We start from the raw sequence: 14,917 nt of genomic DNA on the forward strand, positions 1-14,917 counted from the left end.
GCTACAAGAACGTGGGGAGGCCTGAGGACGGATAGAGCGAAGGTCCTGTGGAAGGGAGGGCCGGGACCAGAGGGGCGCGTGCTGCGCGTGTGACAGCCGTGCAAGGACCACGGTGGCCTTGCGGGCCGTCGTGGGGTGGGCTCTTCATACACGACCGCGTGGGACGCGGCGGCCGGCGGAAACCCGGGCAGGCGACCGCGGTCTGCGGGTGGGAAGGGCTGGGGTTTCTCTAAGGTCCTTCTTTTGTGTCATAGAAGGGGCTTGATTCTCTGTGCTGAGAACGGGGGCGGGGGGTGCGAGGGGGAAGCTGAGGCCTCGAGATAAGAGGCAAGTTCTGGTCTCCCCCAGGGTGGGGTGTGGGCGCTGACGGAGAAGGCGAGGGAAGGGAGACACGCCGGGGGGCCAGCGCGGAGGGGCAGGACAGAGGGACAGGATGGAGGGGCAGGACGGAGGGGCAGGACGGAGGGGCAAGACTGAGGGGCAGGACGGAGGGATAGGACGGAGGGATAGGACGGAGGGACAGGACGGAGGGACAGGACGAGGGGCAGGACGGAGGGGCAGGACGGAGGGGCAGGACGGAGGGACAGGACGGAGGGACAGGACGAGGGGCAGGACGGAGGGACAGGATGGAGGGCAGGACGGAGGGACAGGACGAGGGGCAGGACGGAGGGACAGGATGGAGGGCAGGACGGAGGGGCAAGGACTGAGGGGCAGGACAGAGGGACAGGACGGAGGGACAGGACGGAGGGGCAGGACGGAGGGGCAGGACGGAGGGGCAAGACTGAGGGGCAGGACAGAGGGATAGGACGGAGGGACAGGACGGAGGGGCAGGACGGAGGGCAGGACGGAGGGACAGGACGGAGGGGCAGGACGGAGGGACAGGACGGAGGGACAGGACGGAGGGGCAGGACGGAGGGACAGGACGGAGGGGACAGGACGAGGGGCAGGACGGAGGGACAGGACGGAGGGACAGGACGAGGGGCAGGACGGAGGGACAGGACGGAGGGGCAGGACGGAGGGACAGGACGAGGGGCAGGACGGAGGGACAGGACGGAGGGGCAGGACGGAGGGACAGGACGAGGGGCAGGACGGAGGGACAGGACGGAGGGCAGGACGGAGGGGCAGGACGGAGGGCAGGACGGAGGGCAGGACAGAGGGACAGGATGGAGGGGCAGGACGGAGGGGCAGGACGGAGGGGCAGGACGGAGGGGCAAGACTGAGGGGCAGGACGGAGGGATAGGACGGAGGGACAGGACGGAGGGGCAGGACGGAGGGCAGGACGGAGGGACAGGATGGAGGGGCAGGACGGAGGGACAGGACGGAGGGGCAGGACGGAGGGACAGGACGGAGGGACAGGACGGAGGGGCAGGATGGAGGGGCAGGACGGAGGGGACAGGACGGAGGGGCAGGACGGAGGGACAGGACGGAGGGGCAGGATGGAGGGGCAGGACGAGGGGCAGGACGAGGGGCAGGACGGAGGGCAGGACGGAGGGGCAGGACGGAGGGGCAGGACGGAGGGACAGGATGGAGGGACAGGACGGAGGGACAGGACGGAGGGGCAGGACGAAGGGACAGGATGGAGGGGCAGGATGGAGGAACACACCAGAGGGGCAGCACAGAGGGACAGGTTGGAGGGACAGGATGGAAGGACAGGACGGAGGGACAGGCTGTAGGGGTAGGGTGGAGGGACAGGACGGAGGGACAGGACGGAGGGAGAGGATGGAGCGACAGCCGAGGCCCCACCGAGTGCAGCGACCGGGGTCGGTTCCACGTGTCCGAGGCTATTGGCCTGCGGCGCCCGCATCAGCAGGTGCTGTGGGCGGGCACCGCGCTGCTTGCAAGTGAGCGGTTGTCGGGGGGCGGGGGGGGGTGTGTCCGTGGGCAGCCCCGCCGTCGGGGGCCGGGGGTCCGTGGGCAGCCCCAAGGGCGGGAGGAAAGAAATGGGCTGGGCGGAGGCAGCGGGAGCTGTGGGGCTGCGGCGCGGGCGGGGAAGAGAGAATTTGCTGGAAGAGGGTCGAGTTCCCCCGGGGATCACGGGCCCGGGCCGGGCCGGGGGACTAGGGAGCCGGCAGGGTGAAGCGTTGGTCTGAAGGAGCGGGTCTTAGGGGCAGAAAAGGACTGAGGCCCAGGAGCACATGACGGGTGGGCTGCGGGGTGCGGGTTAGACACGGAGTTCCCCAGCGAGAAGAGGCGGCCGTCGTGGAGGAGGCGGCCCGCAGAGCCAGGACAACGGGCTGGGGAGGCCGAGGATTTCGGGAGGCTGAGCTCCGGGGCCATCCTTGGGCAACCAGGACTTTGTGTCCATTTCCGCGCCTTGGACTTGGCGATGGACACCAGGGCCGCTAGGAAAAAAAAAAAAAAAAGAGAGACTACTTTCGAGACAGTACATCTGGGCTGTTTTCAGGCCACACACCGTGGGGTTTAAGAGCATCGGATGGATTTGGGTTCAAAATAGGTTTTTGAGACTCTCCTGAGCTGTGTGGCTTGGCCAAAGTACCGATTGGCTCTGAAGCTTAGTTTCCCTACGCATACAGGGGGGATAATCAAATAGTCTACTTCAAAATTGTATAGTACCTTTTTTGTAGAAAATATGCAATAAGTGACAGTTATCGTAATCAAAATTAAGAAAAACCAGGTATGTTTACTGACGGAACCCAGAACATACTCAAACTCGACAGATCCTCCGAGTTTATCACACATCAAGCTTCAGTTGTGGGCACAGGGAAACAGAAAGAAGCCAGGAGCTGTTCGATATCATTTGACAGGGTTACCAGGATCCCCAACTCCTAGTGGAACCCATGGCATCGTCCTCTTTCCTTTTGTTAGACAATCTGCCTTACGTCCTTGGTAGCGCGGGCATCACTTCTTTACCTGGCTCCTCCTTGCATATTTCTCACTGTAGGGAAATCACCACTGCTCACAAAAAAAAAACTGCTCCTCTCCTCTCCTTTCCTTTCCTTTCCTTTCCTTTCCTTTCCTTTCCTTTCCTTTCCTTTCCTTTCCTTTCCTTTCCTTTCCTTTCCTTTCCTTTCCTTTCTTTCCTTCTTTCCTTTCCTTTCCTTCCTTTCCTTTCCTTTCCTTTCCTTTCCTTTCCTTTCCTTTCCTTTCCTTTCCTTCTTTCCTTTCCTTTCCTTTCTTTCCTTTCTTTCCTTCTTTCCTTTCCTTTCCTTTCCTTTCCTTTCCTTTCCTTTCCTTTCCTTTCCTTTCCTTTCTTTCCTTTCCTTTCCTTTCCTTCTTTCCTTTCTTTCCTTCTTTCCTTTCCTTTCCTTTCCTTTCCTTTCCTTTCCTTTCTTTCCTTCTTTCCTTTCTTTCCTTCTTTCCTTTCCTTTCCTTTCCTTTCCTTTCCTTTCCTTTCTTTCCTTCTTTCCTTTCCTTCCTTCCTTCCTTCCTTCCTTTCCTTTCCTTTCCTTTCCTTTCCTTTCCTTTCCTTTTCTTTCCTTTCCTTTCCTTTCCTTCTTTCCTTTCCTTTCCTTTCTTTCCTTTCTTTCCTTCTTTCCTTTCCTTTCCTTTCCTTTCCTTTCCTTTCCTTTCCTTTCCTTTCCTTTCCTTTCCTTTCCTTTCCTTTCCTTTCCTTTCCTTTCCTTTCCTTTCCTTTCCTTTCCTTTCCATCTCTCTCTTTAAATTTTCTCTTGGCAGCTTGAACAGTTAAGAATTTTTCTTTTTTACAGCATAAATCTGTTTTTCTTTGTTTCCCATCATTTGACTTTCCTATGCCCTCTGGCAATTCGATATTCTCTTCTATGTGACAGCTCTTCAGACATTGGAAGACAGTGGCTGTGTCTCCCCAGATGTTCCACTCCAATGACATAGACACCCCTGGGTCCTCAGTGTCCTTTTACAACACAGCCAGGGCCTTTGCACTGACGATTGCCTCTTTGCCTGTTTTCCTCCAGCTCTGTCCCTCCCAGGACCTCACCTCCAGGGAAGACCTGAATTCCACGAAACTGAATAGGGCCATCGCCATCCTAAGTTTGGACACAGTTCATGCAATTAGAACACACATGCTTCATTTTGTAGATTTGCCTATTGTCTACCTTTGGTGATTTTGTGAGGGATCCTGATTCTGGAAAATTGGACTTATGTGTAGATTTGAAGAAAACTGGCTAAGACTTGGGAGATGGGCAGCTGTTTCATTTAGAAACGTGGAAATTATCTTCACAGTAAAGGCCCCTGAGCCGTGTGTCTTCCTGGCTCCCGTGGGAAGTCAGGAGGGAAGGGGCCTACATACAGCCTCTGGCAGCTGGCTTCTTCCCCCGAGAAGCTGGAGCTGGAGACAAAGAACTTGCAAGCCGTGGTGTTTGTACTGACTCTGGCCCATGACAGCATTTTTCTCATCAGATGCAAAAATATTGTTCCTTTTTGAGAAGGATTATTTTTGCTTCTCAAATTACTACCCTTCTTACTATGAATTTTAGTGTTCTGTAGTTTACAAGAATGATGTGCTAGTAGGTGGATTTCTTTTTTCTTACTTGAAAAACAAAATTTGGCCATCTTCTGATCTAGCTAATTAGGGACCATTGTTCTCTAACTTATTTAGATACATTAAATAAATTGAATGGATGATATATGTCTTACTTTGTAAGGAAGGAAAAAAGTTATCCTTGACCTTCTTAGGGTCCCTCACAGGGTCTAAAAGGATGGATTTAGCAGGAGAAAAGCATAAACCTTTACTGAATTTTTACATGTACTTGGGAGCCTTCACAAAAGTATGAAGACCTGAAGAAATGATCAGAGCAGGAAGCTTTTATGTCTTTTAGACAAAGAAATGATAAATTTGTGAAGAATTGACAAGACAGAGGAGTTAAGCTATTAAGGAGTAGTCGATGGTGAAGAGATCAATAGAAAGATCAGGGTTAGTTTAACAAGGTTTGTTTGTACAGATTTCTCAACCCCAAACTCCCCATCACAAGTGATAGAAGCACATGTCCTTCCTCCTGGTGCAGGGAGAGTGTCTTTCATGGGACAGTCCTGCCTCAGGGAAGAAAGGCAAGACAGGAGGTCACAGTGAACTTCCTAATTCTTTTTTTTTTTTTTAACTTCCTAATTCTGCCATTTTCTCAGACTCCTGCAGCTTTCAGTACATCAAGGTGCTATATTTTGGGGTGTAGTGCTTCCTGAACCCCTCAGCTTCTTCTGAACGTTAATTCCCACTTAAGAAATAGTCTATAAACCAGAGCTCATGACTATTAGGATAAGAGAGCTTGACTAGCACCAACACTCCTACTGCTCACTGCCATTCCATGCGTGACGACTGTGAGTTCCCCACTCTGCAGAGGAGGAAGCCTGTTGAGTGGCAGGGCCAACATGGCCTGGTAGGCTTGGCTTCTAACAGCACGTTACCTGGTGATTGCCCCTCTGGATCTTAGATCAGGCTCCTCAAATATGGCTAGTTAGCAACCTAGCTGTGTGATGGAAGTGGGCATCAACTAGGTGGAATTAGCAAGTAGAGCTTCTGGGTAGCTTGGGCCAGTCACGTCACCCCTCTGGGCCTTACTGCGCTCATCTCTTAGACTATGTGATTATCCCAGCTCTGAGAATGACATCTTGGGCCATGTTGATGGGATGTAATAGGAAAGGACAAAGGGCTGATAACAGATGAATGAGAAGAAATGAGGCCACTTCCTTCACATCTGGGTGTGAGGCCTGAGGGGGTTCTCTCCTAATGGAAGTGTGTGGTAGTCCCAGGGACAGACCCTGGTGCTAGAGAAGGCAATGGGTTATAGGAAAGAAAAAATGTCATCAAGTCAGGTAAATGAGAGAGCCCGTGAAATCGGTTGCTGTGTTCCTGGTGTTGGAGGGGAAATGACCTGCCCATTAATCAGGTAGGAGCGGGAGGCATAGAGAAAGCCCTGGGAAATGGGTTATCCTAGTAAACACCACTTGATTTTAATTGACACGAGCAGCACTGTTTGATCTACAGCAATTAAGAGGCAGTTTTGCTGAGGGAAGCTGGTCAGGACCTTGACTCTGACACCAGGACCGGAGGCAGAGCTGCCACTGCCTGGGCTGAGGGGGATCTGGGCTGTCAGGGGATGGCAGGGGGCCCACCCTTCCTGGGGGGGGGGTTGGCCTTGGGCAGGGCTGGGTGCTCTCACCCAGAGGTAGTCAGGCTAGTGAGATGAGAGCAGGGTGCGCCAAGTTAGCAGACTCCGAGGAGTGAGCTGGCAAAAGGAATCACATCACATCTGCCAGAGAGAGTGAGCAAAAGCAACAGGCCCCGGGCAGCTGGCAAAAGGTGACCCCTGGATCTGCAGCTTCTCCCAAAGCGCAGCTGATCCCAGAGACTGTGAAAGTGAATGGATTAAGTTCTGGCAGGTTACATGACCTCTCTGTCACTTTCTCTCTGTCTCTCTTTCTCTCTTTTTCTCTCTTATTTTGAAAAGTCCATCTTTGCCAGTTTACCACTTGCAGATTATAAGAAATCATATTCTGTACAATGTCTCTGAATGTGGGAATTCAGGGCATTGCGATCGGGTCCCTTTTATTTCTTGGGGGAACGCTGCCACAACTGATCTGAATGCTTCTTCAAGCAAGAGATGTTTCTTTGCCTTCCCTCATTTCAGAGCCAGATGTTGAAATGAAATGAAAAAACTGCTTCATTCCAAATTCAATGAGTCTATTTTGCTAAAAGCCTGGCCTAAGGCAGAAAAGTAGTGTCGCCGTTTCTATATGAGAAGGGATATTTTAATCTCCTGAATCATGACTCTTTGGCCACATTTTCTGTTTACAGTCTCATTCGGCCTATAACTTCGGAAAGAGAAAGGGTCACTTTCTCAGTAAACTAATTTTGCTTTTCATTTTCTTTATAATCACACGGTAGCTATTTGAGATTGCACTCTCAGCAGGAAAACATTTAACATTTCTAAATAAATATGTTTACTGCAATTAAACCAACTCCAGCTTATTCATCCTGAAGTTTTGAGTTTTGTTAAGTTTTTATTAAAAACATACTTTATGTCCTAGAAAAACAACTCACTCTTCTGTTGCAGGTGTCCACATTGTGGAAACTGAGGACCGAAATGATCACAGGGTCTGCCCCAAGTCACCCGGTTTACTGGTGGCAAATAGGTCTTAGATTCCTTATCTGGCCTCCACCACTGTATTCTTTCCTGCAGTTCCACCTCCATTTTCAAGTAAAAACCTACTATCCAGTGATAAGTAATAGATGATTCTGCTTTTTCAAAATGTGGCCTGAGAACAGTAGAATGGATACCCCCCCCCCAAGGGAAGAATGCTAAAATGCACAATGTTAGACCCCATGCCAAACCATGGAATCAGAATCTGCGTTTTAAACTGGTTCCCAGAGGATTCAGGTGCAAACTGAAATGTGTAGCCCTGGAAGTTTCCAGCAAGACTTTAACATTTAACATTTAACTGATGGATATATTTTGTTAGGGTGGTAGGCTCTTTCCGCTTTCTGGGATTATAAAGTAACATATTGTACATAAGTTTTCCCCTCAACTCAATAGGCTGTTGATTATTCTTTAATTTAGCTTGTTAGATGACAAAAGTTTAGCACTGTAGATGACTAAAAGCGATGGTTACTTGGAATCGAGTACAAATCTAGGAATGATCTCTAACAACATTACACTGTTAGTTAAAGTGAAGCCTTTTTCAAGGCCTGTCTTAATTTGACTTTTAGACTGAAATGGGAACACCCGAGACTGGGGTCTCATCTACTGAGAACTAACACTCATTTTTCTTTTTAAAGGATTTTATTTATTTATTCATGAGAAACACACAGAGAGAGGCAGAGACATATGCAGAGGAGAAGCAGGCTCCCCTCGGGGAGCCGGATATGGGAATCCATCCCAGGGCCCCGGGATCACAACCTGAGCCCAAGGCAGTTGCACAACAACTGGTTGTTGCCACCCAGGTGCCCCAAGACTCAATTAAAATATTCTATGCAAACGTCAGTTGAAGGCAGGGAATATTTTGTGTCTTCTCTTTTCTTTTTTTAAGGTTTTATTAATTTATTTGAGAGAGAGAGTGGGCACACCTGCAAGTGCACATGCGAATAAATGGGGAAGAGGGGGGGAGAGGGAGGGGTAGAAGCAGACTCCCTGCTGAGTGGGAGCCCAACACAGGGCTGTATCCCAGGACCCCAAGATCGTGACCTGAACCAAAGGCAGATGCTTAACCCACTGAACCCCCAGGCGGTCTCGTGTCCTCTTTCTTATATGTGAATTTTCATATAAGTGGTAGGAGGTTTGGCATCACAAACCTAGACCTTCTACTCCAGCTGCAGAGTGTGGAGTGGGAGGGGGGGTGGGGGGATCAGGGGGACGGGACTCTGCAAGCTGGACTTGGACTGTTACTTCCTCTCCTCCCCTGCCTGTCTGGTCTCTGTCTTGTCTTCTCCCCTCTCACTATTCCAGGAATTTATTAGAGCACCTTCTTTGAAACCGTTTTCTGTAATGTCAAGGAAATGACTTTAAAAACAAAACAAAACAAAATCTGAGAATCTTACCTCCAGCTTAAAACCCATAATGTTGTCCTTTTTTTTTTAAGATCAGACAAGAACTTCTTGATTGACCTACACCTTTTTTGTTTTAAGAGAAATACTGATTTTAATTCAACATAAGGTCAACTCTAGGTAACCACAATCTTTCTGCCTAAAAATTAACAAAACTGTGGAAACGAGGCAAATGTTTCCCCTTACATATTATGTGGCTCCCATTACAAATAATAAATAAATAAAGAAAGAAAGAAAGAGAAAGAAAGAAAGAAAGAAGAAAGAAAGAAAGAAAGAAAGAAAGAAAGAAAGAAAGAAAGAAAGAAGAAAGAAAGAAAGAAAATGCTAAAACATAAAAATGAAAGTCTGAGGTTTTTAAAAGAGTACATTAAGAAACTCTCACATGACCTATCAATGTCGTTCCTTATTCTACAACGTAGCATGGGTAAGAGCAAAAGGAATTAAAAACCATTATGACAGCATTTCTGAAATGCAGCTTTCAGAATTCCCTGGTTCCCCCTAAAAATGAACAGAAAAGAACTTGAAGATTTCTAGAGGGAGAATCTGAACGTCCACTGTGATTTGACTCTTACCCAATTCACCAATGCAATGTGTGATCCTTGACTGAATCCTGGATAGAAAATTCCTTTAAAGGACATTAAATGGGGGATCCCTGGGTGGCGCAGCAGTTTAGCGCCTGCCTTTGGCCCAGGGCGCGATCCTGGAGACCCGGGATCGAATCCCACGTCGGGCTCCCTGCATGGAGCCTGCTTCTCCCTCTGCCTGTGTCTCTGCCTCTCTCTCCCTGTGTGTGACTGTCATAAATAAATAAAAAATTTAAAAAATAAAGATTACATTAAAGGACATTAAATGGGACAATTAGAAAAATTTGAGAAGTCCATATCAGAAGTAGCCCACCAATGTTAATTTCCTGGTTTAAATAATTATAAGATATTGTAAGATAATGTCTTTCATTTTAGAAAGTTGATGTCAGTTTAGAGGGAAAGGGGGCATTGTTCTGTTTGCAGTCTGCTTTTAAACAGTTTAGAAAAAAAAGTATAATAAACACACATAAACAGATAAAGGGTGAAAGAGAAACACACAGAAACAGATAAATATGTGCAGTAAAGTATTAACGTTTAAGGAATTTAGGTGAAAGGATTTTAGGATTTCTTTGTACTATTACTGCAACCATTCTGAGTCTAAATTTTCAAAAAAATATAAATTTTCGTCAGCTTGTCATGTAGACCATCCTGCTGCCATTAAATTTACACTATAAGACAGTAAGTAACCTATGAAATATCTTCATGACTCACTTTTGACTAAGATTAAACTTATCAAACAATAGGCACACTATGATTCAAGTTATATAAGCCATGTGTACAGGCGTATTTTAGAAGAAAATATAGGCTGGAACAATAACCTTATAAATGTTAAGGGTAGTCACTCCTAAGCAGTGGGATTATGGGTAATTTTAGTATATTTTGCTTTTGCTTGCATTTTTCTAATTTATTCAAATGACTGTATTATTTGTTAAAATGAAAAAAAATAAAAATTATTATACTTGCAAATTCAAGTGGATTTCCTTGTATTTGGTTTCTCTTGGTTGTTAACATGGAAAAAAATGGGGAAAAAAACCCTCTTCTTTCTCAAACTTTAACTGATAGTTCTCACCTACTTTAACACTTGAATTGTAACTGTAGTTGCTAAAAATAGACTAAGTGGGTTTGGATAAAGTATATATACAGTTGCCTCAAACCCATTGAGGAAGGTTCTAGAAAGTGCCAGAAAGAACAAAGTCAGGCACAGGGAAACTCTAAGGAAATAAATGACCTATATTCTGCCTCTATTTAAGGGAGATGAGTAGTTACATATTTATTTAATGAAAATCAATCCCCAAATGAGCTTGCCCACAATAGGCTCATTGCATTAGGTGATTTGCTAACGTGGAGTTTTCATCTAAAAACAACAGAAGTTATGGAATTGTAAAAGGCAAGGTGACTTATTCCCTAAGCTTTACTTCTACCTCTTCCATCATCAGCCTTGGGAGAAAGACCCTGTCTTTTTGAAAGTTAACAATACTTTTTTTTTAAAAAATTTATTTATTTGAGAGAGAGAGGGTGAGAGAGAGCAAGCATGACCAAGAGGGGCAGAGGAAGAGGAAGAGAGAATCTCAAGCCCATTCCCTGCTCAGCATGGAGCCCAACTCCTGGCAGGATATCAGGACTTGAGCTCAATCCAAGAGTTGGACACTCAACGGACTGTGCCACCTAGGCAACCCAGCAATACTTTTTTTTTTCCCCTTATTTTTTTTCTAGTTAAAAGTCACAATACTGTAGCTAAATTAGAAAATACAGAAAAGAACAGAAAGGGAAATGTCTTATAATTCCAGAGTAAAAAAATAGCAACTCATCTACATTCTTCTCAAGCCAAACACACACCTAAATTCACATATTTATTTTACTAAAATGTGATATTTTTAAAGATTTATTTATTTATTTATTTATTTATTTATTTACTTACTTACTTACTTACTTACTTACTTACTTATTTATTTATTATAGACAGAGACAGAGAGAGAGAGAGGCAGAGACACAGAAGGAAGGAGAAGCAGGCTCCATGCCAGGAGCCTGACGTGGGACTCTGGGACTCGATCCCGGGACTCCAGGATCACGCCCTGGGCCAAAGGCAGGCGCCAAACCACTGAGCCACCCAGGGATACCCTAAAATTCGATATTATTTTGTAACACATCCTTTATTTTTTTTGTAATACATCCTTTAAAATTAAATTTTGTGAATATCTTTCCATGTAAATGTTCCACTATATGATTTTGCCATAAGCAATTTAAGTTACCTCATATTTATTTGATATTTATGTCATTTTAAAATTTTTTCTTTCCTAATTAGAGGCAACATTTTCATAACTATCCCTGTAACTAAATATCTGTGTACGTTATTAAATATTTTCTTAGGACAAATTCCTGGAAATATAATTACTACGCATTTTAAAAGAATTTTGATAACTGTTCTTCCTTCAGAATGGGGGCGATGCTATATACTCCCACTTTGACAGACACCTTTATCCTGCATAATCCTGGACATTATTTTTAATCTTGTCAACTTGATAGCTGAAAAGTCCCATCTGTTCTTTTTTTTTTTCTTAACTTAAATTCAATTTAGTTAACATATACTGTATTAGTAGTTTCAGGGGTAGAATTTAGTGATTCATCAGTTGTATGTAATACCCAGTGCTCATTTTATCACATGCCCTCCTTAATGCCCATCACTCAGTTACCCCATCCTCCACCCACCTCCCCTCCAGCAACCCTCAGTTTGTTCTCTATAGTTAAGAGTCTCTTATGGTTTGCCTGCCTCTCTGTTCGCACCGTATTTTATTTTTAATTCCCTTCCCCTATATCCGTATGTTTTGTTTCTTTTTTTTAATTTTTTTTATTTATTTATGATAGTCACAGAGAGAAAGAGAGAGAGAGAGAGAGAGAGAGGCGGAGACACAGGCAGAGGGAGAAGCAGGCTCCATGCACCGGGAGCCCGATGTGGGATTCGATCCCGGGTCTCCAGGATCGCGCCCTGGGCCAAAGGCAGGTGCCAAACCGCTGCGCCACCCAGGGATCCCTGTTTTGTTTCTTAAATACCACATATGAGTGAAACCATATGACAATTGTTTTTCTCTGACTGACTTTTTGACGTGGCATAATACCCTCTAATTCCATCCACAACATTGCAAATGGCAAGATTTCATTTCTTTTGATGGCTGAGCAATACTCCATTGATATATAAATACCACATCTTCTTTATCCATTTATCTGTTGGTGAGCATCTAGGCTTTTTTCATAGTTCAGGTATTATGGACATTGCTGCTATAAAGATTGGGGGGAATATGCTCCTTCAAAACACTACGTTTGTATCCTTTGGATAAATACCTAGTAGTGCAATTGCTGGGTCTTGGGATAGTTTTATTTTTAACTTTTTGAGGAACTTCCATACTATTTTCCAGAGTGGCTGCAGCAGTTTGCATTTCCACCAGCAGTGTGAAAGGGTTCTTCTTTCTCTGCATCCTTGCCAATATCTGTTGTTTCCTAGCATTAATTTTAGCCATTCTGACCAGTGTGAGGTGGTATCTCATTGTGCTTTTGATTTGGATTTCTCTGATGCCCAGTGATGTTGAGCATTTTTTCATGTGTTTGTTGGCCATCTGTAGGTCTTCTTTTTTTTTTTTAAAGATTTTATTTATTTATTCATGAGACACACAGAGAGAGAGAGAGAGAGAGAGAGAACAACAGAGACACAGGCAGAGGGAGAAGCAGGCTCCATGCAGGGAGCCCAATGTGGGACTCAATACCAGGTCTCTAGGATCACGCTAAACCGCTGAGCCACCCAGGCTGCCCCTATAGGTCTTCTTTGAAGAAATGTCTGTTCATATCTTCCGCCCACTCCTTGACTGGATTTTTTTTGTTGTTGTTGTTCTGGGGAGTTGAGTTTGATAGGTTCTTTTTTTTGGATTTTTTAATATAAATTTTATTAGAGAAGAACTTGTTCTGAGTGTATAATTTAAGTGTACAACTGGAAACACTGAACATTGTCATAGCAATCATCTTAAGTTTATCTCGTTTAAATTTTTACTTGAGAATTCTTTTATTTTTTTATTTTTAAAGGTTTTATTTATTTATTCATGAGAGACACAGAGAGAGAGAGAGAGAGAGAGAGAGAAAGACAGAGAGAGGCAGAGGGAGAAGCAGGCTCCATGCAGGGAGCCTGACGTGGGACTCGATCCCAGGTCTCCAGGATCACTCCCTGGGCCAAAGGCAGACACTCATCCACTGAGCCAACCAGGCGACCCAAGAATTCTACTTTTAAATGTGCAAACCCAATTCATATGCTCAGGGGATAAGTAAGCATTCCATTTTTGAAAAGTCTATTATTTTTACTCTTTCTTCCTCTGCATACTACCTTTTCCGCCTCCTCCTCCTCCTCCTCCTTCTTCTTCCTTCTTTCTTCTTCTTCTTCTTCTTCTTCTTTCTTCTTCTTCTTCTTCTTCTTCTTCTTCTTCTTCTTCTTCTTCTTCTTCTCTTCCTTCTTTTAAAAAATCTTATTCTCAGTATAATTTCTGTCTAAAGGTAGAGGAAAAGAAGTCATAAACGTCAAGCCAGCTCCATCCATATCATTTTTTGTTAGCTTCTTGGCTAGATGTTAAGATTACCTGTGTCATATAAGGCTTGGAGATTACCCGAAGGTGTAATTCTGTGGAGTGTATTTGTTTATTGTCAAGAACAAATGGAGAGGGTTTTCTTAGTATCTTCCATTTGAGGTTGGCTTTCAGCTAGCTAGATAAGAACTACTGCTTAAAGGACAGTAACAAGAAATCACAAATATATACAGGTTATGAAGTCTAATAGATTCACTACAAATTACTTTTCTCTGTCACAAAATTTGAATTTGCAGATTACCATTCAAGAGTTCCATCTTCCTTTCAAGAACTATCCTCTGAAACCCACTTTTAGGCACTGTCCCCAAGAGAGGCAAAATGTAAAACATAAGATGTTCAAATTATATCAGAAGTCAATCAGAGAAAGATAATTATTATATGATCTCATTCATATGTGGAATTTAAGAAACAAAACAGAGGATCATAGGGAAAGAGAGGAAAAAATAAAAGAAGATGAAATCAGAGAGAGAAGACAAACCATAAGAGACTCTTAATCATAGGAAACAAACTGAGGGTTGCTGGAAGGGAAGGGGGTGGAGGGATGGGGTAACTGGGTGATGGGCTTAAGGAGGGCACGTGATGGAATGAGCATTGGGTGTTATATAAGACTGATGAATCTCTGAACTCTACCTCTGAAACCAATAATACATTATATGTTAATCGAATTTAATAATTTTTTTAAAAAAATCAAAATGTGTTTCAATGCCACAAGTTATGACAAAAATAGATACTGTTCTTAAAACTGGAATGTATGTCTTGATAGTGTACCAATGACAATGTCTTCCACTGTAAGCAATGGAAAGTGCCACTCTACTGGTTCAAACACAAAGAAATGTCAAAATACAAAACTAGAAGTCAAGAAAGTGGGCAGATTTCAAGGCTAACTTAACAAGGAACTCCAGCTTCCTCAGGCCCTTTCCTCTGTCATTCTGTGTTGGCTTATTCCCAGGCTGGCAGGAAGATGGTTCCATCAGTGGGGAACACCCATCCATACACAATCACCACCAAAGGAAGGAAGAGCATCTCTTCCTGTAGTTCTTTCTTCAGAGTGAAAAAACTATACCCAGTAGCCCTCAGAAATTCTCCCAGTATCTCAGGGGCCCCACAGAGAAAGTACATGTTTTTTTCTACAACTATTTCTGTCACCAAGGCTTGTTTTTTGGCCCAAGTTTGGGTTCCTGAACCAAAAATGAGGTTTTCTGTTAGTATTTTTTTGCTTCTTCGGTCACACTATAAAT

The 14,917-nt window shown here is 44.9% G+C and overlaps 2 protein-coding genes across 2 annotated transcripts in view; one reads left to right on the top strand and one right to left on the bottom strand.

Annotated features, from left to right (window-relative positions):
• Positions 1-229: 229 nt before the first annotated feature.
• LOC129498456 (uncharacterized) lies at positions 230-4,318 on the bottom strand. Its single transcript, XM_055307764.1, has 4 exons — positions 4,229-4,318; positions 3,917-3,965; positions 2,136-2,342; positions 230-2,100 (listed from the first exon to the last, which is right to left on the bottom strand). The coding sequence occupies exons 1-4, from the start codon at positions 4,316-4,318 to the stop codon at positions 230-232; spliced, it is 2,217 nt and encodes a 738-aa protein (XP_055163739.1).
• Positions 4,319-5,304: 986 nt separating this feature from the next.
• Positions 5,305-14,917, top strand: part of LOC129498457 (39S ribosomal protein L11, mitochondrial-like) — a 39,345-nt gene continuing 29,732 nt past the window's right edge. The window contains exon 1 of the mRNA XM_055307765.1: positions 5,305-5,312. Coding sequence (XP_055163740.1) covers positions 5,305-5,312 — 8 coding nt within the window. The remainder of the gene's footprint in view (positions 5,313-14,917) is intronic.

Source organism: Nyctereutes procyonoides, unplaced genomic scaffold (assembly GCF_905146905.1).
Source record: "Nyctereutes procyonoides isolate TBG_1078 unplaced genomic scaffold, NYPRO_anot_genome, whole genome shotgun sequence".
NCBI classification, from domain to species: domain Eukaryota; kingdom Metazoa; phylum Chordata; class Mammalia; order Carnivora; family Canidae; genus Nyctereutes; species Nyctereutes procyonoides.